Source organism: Echeneis naucrates, chromosome 4 (genome assembly GCF_900963305.1).
Source record: "Echeneis naucrates chromosome 4, fEcheNa1.1, whole genome shotgun sequence".
NCBI lineage: Eukaryota > Metazoa > Chordata > Actinopteri > Carangiformes > Echeneidae > Echeneis > Echeneis naucrates.
In genome coordinates this window covers 4137678-4152429 of record NC_042514.1, presented here as the reverse complement: position 1 = coordinate 4152429, position 14752 = coordinate 4137678, and the positions used below count along the sequence as shown (strand labels likewise).

The 14752-nt window shown below is 42.4% G+C and overlaps 1 protein-coding gene across 1 annotated transcript in view; it reads left to right on the top strand.

Moving 5' to 3' along the window:
• Positions 1-574: 574 nt before the first annotated feature.
• The window catches only part of insrb (insulin receptor b), a 74804-nt gene continuing 60626 nt past the window's right edge, over positions 575-14752 (top strand). The window contains exon 1 of the mRNA XM_029500854.1: positions 575-2089. Within this exon, the coding sequence (XP_029356714.1) occupies positions 1996-2089 (94 nt within the window). The 5' untranslated portion in view covers positions 575-1995. The remainder of the gene's footprint in view (positions 2090-14752) is intronic.

Below are 14752 nucleotides of genomic sequence, written 5' to 3'. Positions count from 1 at the left end.
TTGACATACTGACTAAGAAGATAAAGTCTCAGTGAGTCCACACCTACAAGTAACTTCAAATTACCACAAGTAATGGGCTGAGAAATAATGGTATGAAACCTAAAACGTATGGCAAAGAGGAAACAAAACTTTTTTTTAGAGCAGTATCAGCTGTTTTAATCATTTCTGTTTCCTTTTGATGCATGCCAATAAACTGAACATTCCTTATTTTTCACTCATTTAAAGGAAAATCAAGAATGAAAAAATAAATTTCTGTTGTAAATTACAACTTCTTGTTGTTTTTCTGACTTTACCTATGAATAAAAAAATGTAAAATAAAAATATATAATAGCTTTAAATTTAAACTCAGACATATCCAACTATAATTTTTTTTTTTTTTTTTTAATTGTTGTTGTTGTTGTGTGATGTGTGTTCACCCCCCTCCTCCGGGACAAAGAGAACCAAAGGCTCAGACAGTCCAGATCCGTCCGTCTGGTCGTGCGTTGCGGGGCCGATCCGGTCCGTGTTTTCCCGCAGACCGGCCCAGCTGAGGTGACTGGCAGGACTTGTTTACTGGCGGAGAGAGAGAGCCGGAGAGAGGGACACCCGGAGGGAGAGCGGCCGCTGCACGGAACGGGAATCAACTTAGTTTTCATTTCCCCCGTCTTTTTTATACGTACAAATATATATTTAAAAAAAAAAGAAAGTCTTTTTAACGTCTGTTTTCCCTCCATCCTTTCTTTGACTATCGGAGATCCTGGGCTTTGTGTGTGTGTGTGTGTGTGCGCGTGTGTTCGTGTGTTGGGGGGTGAGTTTTCCCTTTTTTTATATAAATAAATGTATTTTTTGTTAAACTCGCCGCCGGCACTCAGACCCGGTTTGTTTTTGGATTAGCTAGCTAACGTTAGCCGCTTTTCGCCCCGCAGCTAACGTTCGTCGGAGGAAGCCAACGGGCGGCGTGGAGCGGACTTTTTCCTCACTTCAACGGCAGCCCAGCTCCTTTTCAGCCTCCTTTTACATTTTTTTTTGTCCCCCTCCTCCTCCTCCTCCTCTTCCTCCGTTGGATGGAGGAAGTAACATCTGCCTCCCAAGTTTTCCGCCTTTGTTTTTCGTCGTTTTATGGGTGTTCGCCCGTCGTCGGCGGCGGCGGCGGCGTGGTGGCGGTGGTCAGCGGGGGTGAAGGAGTTCAGAGGAGGGTCGGAGCAGGAAAGCGCTGAAGTCTCTGCACGTAGCTGCTTTCTGAGGTGTTTCCTGCCCCCACCACCACCACCACCAACACCAACTAACAACACCACCATCCACCCCCACCACCCCTCACTTCTCCTCAATCTGAGCTTCTGAGGAGACACCAGGACCTGTGGACCCTCCAGCTCCGGCTCCGGCTCTCAGGTTGGGCACAACTTTGCCCTCCCGAGGAGCAAAGGAGGGGGCTGTTTGTTATCCTCCTGCATAAGAAAGCAAAACAGAAAATACTCTTTTCTGGTTGTTTTTTTTTATTTTTTAATTTGAAGTGGGTCTTCCCTCACTGGAGCAGCGCTTTACAGAGAAATGAGCCCGGGGCCGGTGGACCTCCTCCGGGGATCTCCAAACTAGCCCTCTGCGTGTGGGATATTAATAATACTATTATTTCCTGTCTTGGTTCTGTGAGGCACCCAAAATTAAACAGATGAACGTGGACTGGCGCCTCCGTTTGTGGACAATGGAGATTTTTACTCGCACATGTGTTACCAGAACCCAAGATCACGTTATTTAGTGGTCTGCATTTTTTCCAGGGCGCACGTACATCAGAGACTTGGCAGGGAAGATACTCATACATTTATTACCCCACCACCCTGCTTAGGGGGGAAACCTTGAAGTTTTAAGAACACATTTTTTTTTTAATTATTACTTTTGATATTCCATCGACTTATTTGAGATATTTCTCCCTCAGGATTGGAGTTTTGTTTGTTTGTTTGTTTTTTTTTTCCCATCTTTGAGAAGCTTCAAGAGGAGAGCACAAGTTATCCTCAAATCAAAATGAGGCGGTGGACTCTAAAGCTGAGAGCACAAATTGTGTTTTTTATCATCTGCACCTGCATTATATGCCAGTGTGGACTAACAAACGGAGAAAGTAAGTGATGTTTATTTATAGTATTATTTAAGAAGCAGTGTTGGGGTGGCACATGTCATATCATCCAATTTACAGAGTTTGCAGCGGCACCAACCTGACAGAACAACAACAAAAAAAAGATTATAGAGTGGATATTTCTAAATGGCACCATTATACCGGGATAAAATGTCATAAAGTATGATAAAGGCAGCCATCAGCAGTCCAACCAGGTCGATATAAACACTATTAATCACATCAAGGTGTAAAACAAACAGTAATGAGACAATTTCAATTCACTTTGTGGTGACAGGAGCGGCTTTAAGTCCCTGCTGTAATAATTGGGATAATGGAGCTCAGGAAAAGTAGTATGAATATTTAAATATTAATGTACATTTTTTTTATTAATTAAGGTGGAAGTTTCAGTCATGGCTTCATTCGCATTGGCGCATGCGTAAAGTTCCATGCATGGTCCAATTGAGGGGGCGAGTAATTTCACTTGTTGCATATTCGCGCTAATAATTGATATTCCTCCGAAGAAGACCCCCCCCCCCCCACCACAGAAAACTACCCCCACCCCCCCGTACTGTCTCTTAAAGGTACACATTTTAGCGGCCTGCGTGATGCGCCAGCCCCAGGGCCAGATTAGTCGCTGTAACTGGACGAGGGTGGTCTGCTGCAGCGAGTCTAAACTGGGAGCAGCAGGATTGGTCCTGTGAGCGAAGTTAGGCCTCTCCTGGCGACGGACACACGCTGACAACAACAACAACAACAACACGCACGCCCGTGCGCGCGCGCGCACGCACGCGCTCACACGCTGCGCTGCTGCAGCCAGAACGTAAACAAATTAGCTGCCGACGCTAAGAAGTGTCTTTATAAGTGGTGGATTAGCCTACATCGGTCTTTAGCACCAGATCTGACTCAAGTACGGTCCTCTTCGGTGCATGGTGTCCCTTCCATGGTGTGTGTGTGTGTGTGTGTGTGTGTTTTCTTTTTAACGTATTATTTATCAATGAATTAGGGCCTGGGAGTATAATATTCTAACAGCGGGTAACCTAAACAGTGTCATGAAGCCCTGCCAGACACGGAAACAGAGATAATGATCCCCCTGTAAACTGCCTAATGACCTCGCTGTAATAATAGTATTAATGGAGTATTAGGGAATTTGTTTTCGATTGATGCCATCATTGTTCATCATTTGAGCAGAAGTGTAGTGGGGGGAAAAACTCCCCTGACATCACACTTTGTGTTCACAGAATGAAGTTCGTAACCAATAAGTAAAAAGTGCAGGAAGGTGGGGGAGCTGTTTTAATTAAAAATGACATTAGTTGTATGGATAAAAGGGTACATTTTATTATGGCAGAATTATATGACAGCGGAAAAGTAAATAAATCAATGAATGGATGAATGTCTCATTTAAAAACATAATCTCAGTACATACACAATAGCTGGAAAACAACTTCTGAACTCAACTTAAGTGTATGTTACATGTATATCAGCGCTTCAACCTTTGTCCTACTATTGTCCCTATGAGATTTGTGTTTTAGATGATGTGTTGCATAATTGTTTAAGTCCATGAACTTAGACCAGAGCAAGCGAATATGTAGACAAGCTTAAAAGTAGGGAAATAAACCACGAGGTAACATTTGCTCTTTTTTGTCTTGTGGATCCACAAACTTTAAGTTGCACTACTTGAACGTGGCCCCCAGAGACCAGATTCAAAGAAATTATTGTAGCTCCTCTCCACAGATTTTGTATGCTGATCGAACAGAGGCTCCTGGAAAGGGGGTGTTATGAGACTGGGATCCGACTTTGTTTATTTGTTTATTTCTTCATGTCATTGGCAGTTTCTAGTTCCTGATTTACTCAAATTTTCTTGGAAGTGACCATATTTGGTGCTGCTCAGATGTTTACGCTGGGGGGATGGGGGGCAACAACCAAAATACTTAAAATACTTCATTCTGAATCGACTTACTGCCTGACATCTCCACCTCAGTCATGGGAAAGGGGGAAGCAGTATTGATATATCAGCCATGCTGTCGCTGTGATCTGCTGACTGCACTCTAGAGAGCTTTGTAAGGCAAAACATTTTTACAGGCTGTTGTTAGCTGAGTGCGATTGGGCTGTTTGTCGTAGTTATCAGCAAACAGTTTTTTGAAGTAACCGCTGAGCTGTCTCATGGTATAACTCGCAAAAACAAGTTGTGCAACTGGGAGCCTTGCCCCCTTCTTGTTCCTCTCGGGCTTGTAAGCACAGCTCTGTTGGAGGGGGTTAGTGTGTGTGTGTGTGTGTGTGTGTGTGTGTGTGAGAGAAAATGTGTTTTCCACAGTATATGTGCTTCTTTAACCGGATCTGTCACATAGACTACTTCAATGCCTTAACCACTTCGCACTCTGAAAATGTAAATTAAATGCCCACATAAATCTTTCTTAGACAGATAGAGCTTACTATTACTATTCCAGCTCAACTGATAGAAAAATAGTGAATTAGAAGAGAAACCAGAGTAGAGATACTCTCCATTCGTGTATGAGTTTGTCTGCAGCTCATTTGGTTTCTCAGGCTCTCTTCACTGAACTGCACTGTGGCATTTTCTGACAATGCTGTGCATGTTGTGGAATGTGTTTGAAGTGGCCCACCATGAGTGTGTGAGTGAGAGAGAGAGAGAGAGAGAAAGAAAGAAAGAAAAGAAAGAGGATCGTACATTTGTGTACATTTAAGTATGCACCATAGACATCCTGTGCTCTCGGCAGGATTTCATGGCTCAGCTCTTGACCTGCCCACTTCTGGGCAATGTATGCTTTCTATGTATCTGTGTGTGTGTGTGAGTTGACCATGCATTAGAACAGTGTGTACTAGAGTAACAGGCTCAGTAGTGGGCTGCCTGTTAGCCCCCCGACTGGCCCCTTGACCCACCTCACATCAATTTCATCAAAAGGACAAATTGTGTGATGTGTTTGCTATGAAATTAACAAGCATTAATGCATGACGCATGACATGCGTGGTGTCCTGAAACACGAAAACCATGAAGTGGGTGGAAAGAAATGTGGCAGTGCAAAACCAATGACTATTCCTCGCTCTTGAATCCCTGGCTCTATATCAGAACACCTTGAAGGACATTCACGAATTAGTTACTCCAGAATAAAACAACAAAGAGAAAAGCCTGCATTTAATTAAAAGCTGTCTAAAGTGGAGATTGACCACCTTAATCCACCAGGTAAAAGTTAGTTTTAAAGGTTTAGTTTTAATATTAAAACTGATACTTTAGTTTTGAGGCAGAATTTCACAAATTGGATAGTCAGATAGTTTTAAACATAGATGATTAAATACTGATGTAATTAGTTGCTTAGACAATGGCTCATTTCTAGCAGTTTTTAGAAGTATCAAGACCATAATGCTTGTCCAATTGATTATAGTATTATTAATAGTTTCACCGTTTCAAATTTGCTATAAATGTTATTTGTCTGTTGAGTGTTTGCTTCAATAATGCCTATTTTATCTGTTGCCATGACTTGCATGGACTGCCAATATACAGCCTACTCTGTATGTTTAATGGCCGTAATGCAGAATCATGGCTTTCCCAGTGCTGCCTTACTGCTGATTGCAGATTGCCATTGTATGTTTGGATAGTCCATGTTCACTGGAAAAGCAGACAATGGAGGCTGTGAACTGAAGCTCCACCAGCTGTGTGTTGCATTTTTAGTGTTGGCCAGGAAGGCAATATGTACTGCTAAAGGAAACTGCTGGTGCGTCTTTCCCAAGTGCTTCCTCCTGCTCTGATCTTTCCAAGTCTCCCTTTCAACCTCTTCCTAACTTGCAAAACCAATTCATTCCCCGTTTCTTATTTGCACTTGTGTGTATGCAATACAAGCGAAGATGGAAAACGCAAACTGACCTTTTGATTTCCACAATTCACAGTTTGATTAGCTGACAAGCAAATACATTCCTGTATCGCATTGGTTTGTGTGTGCTCAGTTCTGTGTGCTTTTGACACACGCTTACGTACAAAGTTTTTACTGTGTTCTTTCCATGAATACTTTTAAAGGCTGGGAGGATTTCTCATATTTGACCTTTAAAAAAGAGAGACAATTAATATTAATCACGATGTTCTTCATATAAGTATATCCAGCTGCATGCTCCCTCAGAAGGTTAATTACACTGGCATCGAATTTAAAGCTTAACACACATTTGTAAAATGTGATGTTGGCATGGTGATGGCTGGAAGATTATGTCTGATCATTTTAAGTGTTCTTGGCCATGTGACCTTGCACTTAATTTATAGTTTGTCATACCACTGAAACTGAAACCCAGAAGCCTCATGGTCCACTGCAGCTGAGCATGAACATGAGCCAGAAACTTCCAGTGTTTTTGTTTGTATACTATATCAAAGACACTGTCATTGCTGAATTGGTCCAAAATCTGAGAATGAACGCGTCAGCTAGGTATTTAAGTCACTTACATATCGCATGGAACCTCAACACATCCCGTAAAGGCAACAATACCTATACCAATAACATGTCTGCCCAAAAAGTAAACCAGGTTTAAGGTGAACATACAGACAAATAGAAACAAGTCTTATTGAAGGTTGCTATGCTAAAGAACACTTTAATGACCATAGTTGTAAGGGGACTGTTAGAGACCAGCCCTAAGACTTTGGTCAGAAGTGAATTAATGCAAGATGTCTGAAAATATGGGCTACAAGCAGCTGGAGCTGCCTTTTTTAATTAAAACCAAACTTTTACATGCTGGTAGTAATATTAATGTTAGTTTTAACAAGACTTCCCAGACAAGTGACAAATCTGTATTTTTCGTGTCCCTTTTTAGAAAGTTTGGTTCAGAAAATAAGCAAACAAAGTGCTGATAAATTAATTCAGAGGCAAATTTGAAGTTGTGTTATTGAAGAACAGCCTGCTTGTAGCACTGGGATTCATGTGAAACACTGAAAATTCAAACCGACTGATTTGTTTCTTGGTGCCGCTTCTCACAAACACTGTGATCAAAGGAGTTCTTCCTCTCCAACACATTATCGTGCCAGGCTGTAACTGAAGGAGAGCATTGGAATATGTGTGTTGGTCTTACAGGTCTGTTCAATTCAGGGCTTAGCTGATGACCTCCTCTCTGACTACCATTCCTAGATAGAGAACTGTGACTGTTTATGTAAACCTCTGCTCACTGCATAGAAATGTGGTCTAGCTGGGGAGGGGATGGATGGAGTGTAGGGATAACACACACAGACGCACACAGAGAGTGCCGTTACGCCATGCTGCAACAATCTGATTTGATAGTCCTTGTTGCTGTTTGGATCTGCCCTATTTTAACCGTTGGTGACTTCACACAGTAAAATCCAAGTTGAGCCGGCTCTGTAATACAGGGATCAGCAAAGGGATCTTTTGGGGGCCTTCTGCAGGCAGGACCAGACACTAGCTGAGGCCATGTCGTGTCCTATTGTGGGCAAATTGGGAATTAATATCGTTTTTGTCTTCACGTTGTCGCCCCTTTCACGGGAGCCAAAAAAAATATGGTTTTTGGTGTACATACGGTCAAAATGGCTGTTTTGGTTTAACTGAAATTTAAAAAGTGCTATTATAAATAGCTACATATGATTTTATCTAGTCCCTCAAGTTTGATATCTTGATTAGTACGTTCACATGTAGTATACAGTGGAGACAGCTGGGTCGTGCTAAGTCAAACACTGACACCTGGACAGGTGACTCTGATGTCTCCTGGCAGGACTTTATGTATGTTTGCAAAAAACTTTTTCTTTCTGTGTCCACCCCCCCCCCCCCCCGATTTGTAAATAATCGTAGAAAAGCAGCAGAACTCTGAGAAATGGCGTAAAGCTTTTGGCTCAAGGGGCCGGCGCCTGCCCAGCACAAGAGATAAAAGTGTTTTTCTATTGTTTTGGCATTTCAGTGGGCGGCAGACTTTTTAAGCAACTGTGTAGATAGAAAATATTTGACATTTTAAACACTTTCTTGATTTGTCTACATTAGTGTGGACTTTAGACAAGGAGGCTGGATTTGTTTGAGTGGGAATAAGCATGACAATCTGTATCTCTGCTCTTCGGTGGTTGCAGTTTAGAAACCCATCCCCCAATTCGAAGGTCACACTTAGAGCAGTCGACGAGTATGTGAGACTGATCCAGCTTCTTCAGGGTTTCCCTTCCAGCTACCACTGTCAGTTTGTGTCTCATAAAGAAATGTGAATAACTTCCTGTTTACAGCTAATGGGGTAGAACAGTGCTGCCTTAGTCATATTTTTTTTTTTTTTTTTTTGTATGAACTGTGTAAAATCTTGACACCCTTTGAATCTTTTCTTAATAATTCGTTGTGATGCAACTTTTGTCAGAGATCTGTGCAGCACTTTCAATACATGGGAAAAAATTTACATTTATGAAAATTTTACTTCAAATGAAAATTTCTAAATCCATGAATGCTTAGTTGTGGCATTTATATTTGATTATATTTATGTTTATTGTTTAATTGTGTTTATTTAGTGGTTTGAACAAGTCAAAGCAGTTGATTATATTAAAATAACAAAGTCAATTAAATTTACCTTTGTTGTTCCATCAAGTGCAGAAAACCTTGTACGTTGTTTGTGTATTTTTAAGGTACAATCTCAGTGCGATGTATAGAAGTGTGTTTGTGTATGTTTATTGGATAGGAGTGGTTGTGCAACTGAACCTGAATGGTTAAATTTATTTTGAGGACTGTCATATGACTGAGAAGTGGCCATTTGACACAGAGCCCAGTGAGTCTCTTAGCAGTTAATTACAAACACACACACACACACACAGACACACACACACACACACTCATAATGCTGATGGCTGTTAGGCAAAAGAAAAGATACATTCAAGCTGTAAAATAACACTATTGGCTATACACGATGAATACAATCTTTGAAGTTAGGCAAATGTCTGGTTATTTTGCAAATCAGTCTTACAGAACCAGACAACTGTTGAAATTTGTGGCTGAGACACGTGACTTAACCTCATCCATACAGTGTGTGTAGCTGTGTTATAATCCAGCAATCAGATGCATTTGAATTGGTGAAATTCTAAAAGCTGCATCTTTCTGGATTACATTTTCAATATCAGAAACTGGACTGTGTGATGTTTGACATTGACGCTGACATTAACAGTCAGGAGAAAGCTTGTGATGAATGGGAACATGCTTTTTTTTATAGATTTTTTTTTTTTCCTCCTTAATCTTTCTTTCATCAGTCCTTCACTGCATGTATGTCTCTGACCAAACTGTTCCTTCTAGTGTGAAGGTGCACTACAGTTTTTCGTCTGTCCGCTCTGTCCGAGCCTTTTCGGTCTTCGCTAACTCTCTCTCTCTCTCAACCACCCTTGGTTTGCTTTGACGTTCAGGGGTAAGAGGGTTCACTCTCATCCACTGATTTGTTTTTCTTTCACACTGCAGATGCGCACAGCCTGCAGACCTGTGTCTGACACAGACACACACACACCTGCTAATCCTGCTCTGTATGAGGTGGGAAAGCCTCCTCTTTGAAACCTCTTAAAGGTGTGAACACCATCCATTTGACACCTCTCTCTCACCCTCTTTGCATTTTGTTTTCTCCTCCCTTATTAGGCCTGCTTGCTCCAGCTGGGTCTAAGTGACGCTTGACGTGGTCACCTGCACATCATGAACAACAGCAGCCAGTCACATGGACTTCTCTGATTATGTTGTTTGCAGCACTGCGTCTGTGTGTGTGTTTGTGCGTCCTTTTATGAGCACTCGTGCTTGTATCTGTAATGTGTTCAGTGATGGTGTGTGTGTGTTGGGGGGAGTGACGATTCTGTTTTTGCCCTGATGAACTAGCCTGAGATGGGTTTCTATGGTGACAGGACTAGCTGTGCTGGCAGTAGACTACTGTGCCCCCCCCACCAACCTCTCATGTTTAAATACACTTCTTGGCTCAGTGCATTTAACTCACATTTAACTGTTTTTTTTTTTTTTAGCGCATAGTGATAGAAAGTAGGATAATCATTTTTGGCATAATTGTCATATCTTAATATTGTTGACCGTATTATTGAGTTGCTGTTGCCAGGGGCAATACGCTTCCGGCTGCTTTTTTTTTTTTTTTTTTCCCCTCCTAGAGTAGTGTCTTGATTCTGTCAATATGTGATGCAAGTCCTGGGACTGTAGGCTCAGTCAGTATTGATCCATAATTTTAGTTGTGATGAGTACAGTGGCTCACTTGTTTTTCTGTACTGGATGAAGGGAGAAGTCCAGCATGAAACCGGTCCAGCTGCCATCCACCGCTCCTACTTTTAAAACATGTAGCGCAGGCACACTCTTCACCAACATTACGACAGATGGAGCGGGAGATAGAAACCACCCGCTTTTACAGAAAGAGGGTACACAAAGCTTCCTTCTTTCTCACTTCCTTCTTGCACCCGCTGTACTGTGAAGTCCACCTCTGCACCATTTCACCTACTAGTCATGAAACCAGATGGGTGAGAATCTGGACATGCCTCACAAAACCACTGGCCAAGCAGTACACATAATCTTTAAATTATGGAATATATACTTGTATGATTTTTATTATGGGTTTTAGTAATTGTTAACAGTTTTTTTATTAATTGGTTTGTTTATGCCTTTTGAGAATGAACAGTTTTATCTGTTGAACACTTCTATTTAAGACATCCTTGGCAGTGACTCATGTAATAGCAAACCTACTAATACGTGGACTTTGACATGGCAGGGTACTGCTGATTAATAAAAACGTTTACCGCACATAATTCTACACCTGTAGAGGGCATTTATTCATAAAATGTATTCTTCAAATGTGGTAGATAGTTTTTTTTTTTTTTTCTTAAACCGCTGCTTTGTATTTCTAGCTTAGAAAACCATTATATATTGTTTAGTTGTTTTAACAGCAGATCTGCACAGCAGCTACGCACTCCAACCTGAATGGCAGCTTTAACTTCATGTCAATCAAGTTGCTGGTTGAAAACAAATCCAGAAAATCAGCATTACTCTGCATGAATGAGCATGAAAACTGTTGTAAGTGTAGCAAGGGGATGATTATTATGTTTTTAAGTAAAGGTTTAATTGGTAGGTTAAGATTTAATCTTATTCTGTGATGCCACTTTTATAACTATCAGCAAAAGGAGCATATTGATGCAGGATGACGATTTTGGAATTGGTGTGAAGTTATAAAAATAAGGATCTAAAGCAGACAGTATAATCTGAAGTTTTGTAGTTTATTAACGTATACCCTTCCTGTGTGTGTGTGTGTGTGTGTGTGTGTGTGTGTGTGTGTGTGTGTGTGTGTGTGTGTGTGTGTGTGTGTGTGTGTGTGTGTGTGTGTGTGTGTGTGTGTGTGTGTGTGTTCTGGCAATAAAAACAACAGTAACGTAACAGAACAAAGCATCAGCATTCAGGCACATGTTGCTAACATGTGCTGTGTATCCATTGCACCTCTGACGGTGTTAAACTTGTCATAAGAACTGTAGCCTTCTTCTGAGTGAAGACATGAGGGACGGATGCCAAGACAAAGTGAAAAGGGACAGAGAGATGAAGCGCTTTTACCTAGTTGATGCGCCCACATCAGGCCTTTGTAATTCACTTAGAGTTAAAGGGGACCCATATTGAATCATCTCTTGCTGTTAAATGACAGTATAATGAATGGAAGTCATTTAACAATACCACTGAGGCCACAGACCGCTCCACTCCAGGGACCAGTCTGTCAGAGGCCTAGGTAACAGCGGGGGATTTGTTGGCCGAGGGGCCACTTTTGAACCTTAACTTGACGTCAGTATTTCAACCATGCCATACCTAGCATGCGTGGATATCCTGTACGGAAAAACCAACAGAGGAGGGGGGGGGGAGGGGCAGCTATTGAAAATCTTAGGGAATCTGCAACTCTTTTATTGTGGACAAACAAACATAAGGGGAAGGGGTACAGTTGTGCGCCCTTGCATGTTTATTGATAACGGTCAAAATAATCCCAGCTTCATGTGAAATGAAATTGGGTCATTGGGTGTAATATTTTGCAAACATTCATGAGCAGTTCTGAAGCTGTGGGTACAGGCCCGAGCAATGGAAAAGGTAGAGGGAGGGAGAGATATGGAAAGAGAGGAGAGGCGGGATGTGTGTCTGCTTGTGTGTGTGTGTGAGAGAGAGAAAGAGGTTTTCCTGCAGCAGCCAGTGAGAGCTGGTGGTCTAAACAGTGCAGACAAACGGGCCATTAAACTGACCTGGCCCCTCTGCTCTCCATCCCTCCAGCCTCCCCTTTGCTTCTCCCTCTTTTCCATCTTGGTTTGTCAACTCTCCCAACTTCAAATCTCCCTGTTGACTCCTCTACCCCTTTTTCTGCCTTGTTTTTTTTTTTTTGCTTGCTTTTCCGTCTTCCCTCCTCACTAGCTTGTCTCCTGATTCCTCTTTACGGAGTCTGTCACACACACATGCAGACACATTGACAAAGCTGCACACAAACAATTGGAGTCTAATTTCAAGGCAGTTAAAATCAAATTATTTCCTCCTCTTTTGGTGTTTTTTCTTCGTTTGCATCAAATTTTGGATGCAGCTCCAGCTCGGAGTTGGCAGCCTTGCAGCAATCCAGTGAAATCAATAGGATTTGCCATGCTTGGGATGAGCTCACTCGTCCATTCTCCACACAGGGAATACCTCTACTAAACCCCTAAGCTGTTATTGCTGAAGGTTAAAACTACTGAGTGTCAAAAGAACATGTTAGCATATTGAGCTACAGCCTAGGCAGCTGTCCCATCACAGCTCTTATACACTGCCTTACTTATCTGAATCTTCATTGGTCCTTCCCATTTCAGTCTTAATGCTAACATACAAGCCAAAATTTTAATGTGCGCGGGTTCAGATCAGAAATGCAGCTTTGCAGCCCCTCTTCAACCGTAAAAGGTGTAAGAAAGCAGAGAAGCAGGTTTGGAAGAAAAAAGAAAGCATTTTTTCTGGAAGTAGCTGACTTGGCACAGGCACCAGGCAGGCATAGGTTGTCCAGCTTCATGTGCAGCTCTGGTTTGTGGGTCACAGCGTTGGTGGGGCTGGGCCCTGCAGCTGCTGCCGTGTGGCTGCAAGTCAAGCAGGGTGAACGGAGCCCCGGCTGCCTCCCTCTCAGGCCGAGGGCTCACCACACCAAGACGCTGCGCTCCACTCGCTAACGTGGGAAGATGAAAAGGAACATCAGATGTTTTTCATATTACTCACTGAGTGAGTGCAGGCAGCATTTTTTTTTCTCGGTGTGTGTGATATGTCGGTTTTGTACTATTTGCTCAAGACATAGTGCAGCCTGCAGTTGATTACTGGCTCCTGTTTCATAGTCCGCTGTCTGTTTTCGAATGCTATGTCAGGAATGCTGTCCCACCCCCCTCAAAATGTGCTTTTTATTTGTTTGGAGCACCACCTGGTTTAGCTGTTTTGTAAAGCATGGCTAGAATTTTTGAGAATTGAGAATTGAGATTTATTTATTTTGTTTTTTGTATTACCAGTTGTCCAATTACTTTCTAGACAGGGAACATGTGGGTAGTAATTGATAATTGAAATAAGTAGAAAAACAGAATGAATATATGTTTGAAATGACATGTTGCTACATCCCGGTAACATTAAAGTGCACCTTAATCATAGCAATTTTGTCGGGTGCAGATGCCGTTTGCATCAATATTCTTCAATTTAAATTCTTTTCATGTGTAAATGGCATTACACTGTGGTGCAACAACAAACCACTGAGGAAGGAGAAGAAAAGAGGCCGGGACATGGAATGAGGAAATGGGTAGTAAGAAAACAAAAAGGTTCGAATTCAAAGACAAGGACCATTTTATCTGCTATACATGCTGTACGATATGAGGTTTACATTTCTTCTTTTTGAGGACAGCAATCTGCCAAATTACTGGTTTTATCTCGTATCTCACATAAAAATGGTCATGAGACGTGTTTCACTGCCAGACTACACGTGTTGACATGATGGATATTTGACATTTGGGTTTGTAGTCACATGGACTTGAGGGATCACTTCCCATCAGGCACCCTGTTACACTTAGCAGGTGTCAAAGAGGGCTGTTCACTCACATTCTGCTCCTGTTTACTCTTTCTTTCACTTTGCTGCTCCACCTCTCTTTTCTTCTCCTCCTTCCTGGCAGCCTGGAGTCCCAAGGTCGAGCCAAGCTCATTGGAGGAAGAAAATACATAGTCATTGTTTTTAAAAACAAGTGACGGTGACCCAGCACCTCTGCCAGCAGGCCCCCTCACTTATTTTCTTCTTCCTCATTCTTTCTTGCTGTTGACATTCGGTCTCTTTGTCTCCCTCTGTCTGTACCTGTCCTTCTCTCCTCTTGCCTATGCCAGTTGCCGGAAGGTACTGAGAAAAAGGCAAACCAAAGTCGCTTGTGTGATCTGATTTAGGCCTCTCTCTTCTCTTGGCCAGCCTTCAGACAGTGCAGGGCCTGCATGTTGCTCTTTTCTACCCGCTTCAATCTGCCACAGCCTGGCCCTATGCCACAGCTGTAACGGGACCCAGCGTTGTATATAAATAGGCTCGGCCAGCTCCCTTTGCCATGCTCCTCAATGGGAGGCAGAGGCGAGGGAGGAACAGGTGCTCCAACCCACACACTTCCCTCTCCCTCTCTCTCTGCTCTGTCTCCCAGCCCTTTATCTGATGTCCTCAAATGTGGAAGTACATGTCAGTCACGCTTCACATGTTAGCTAC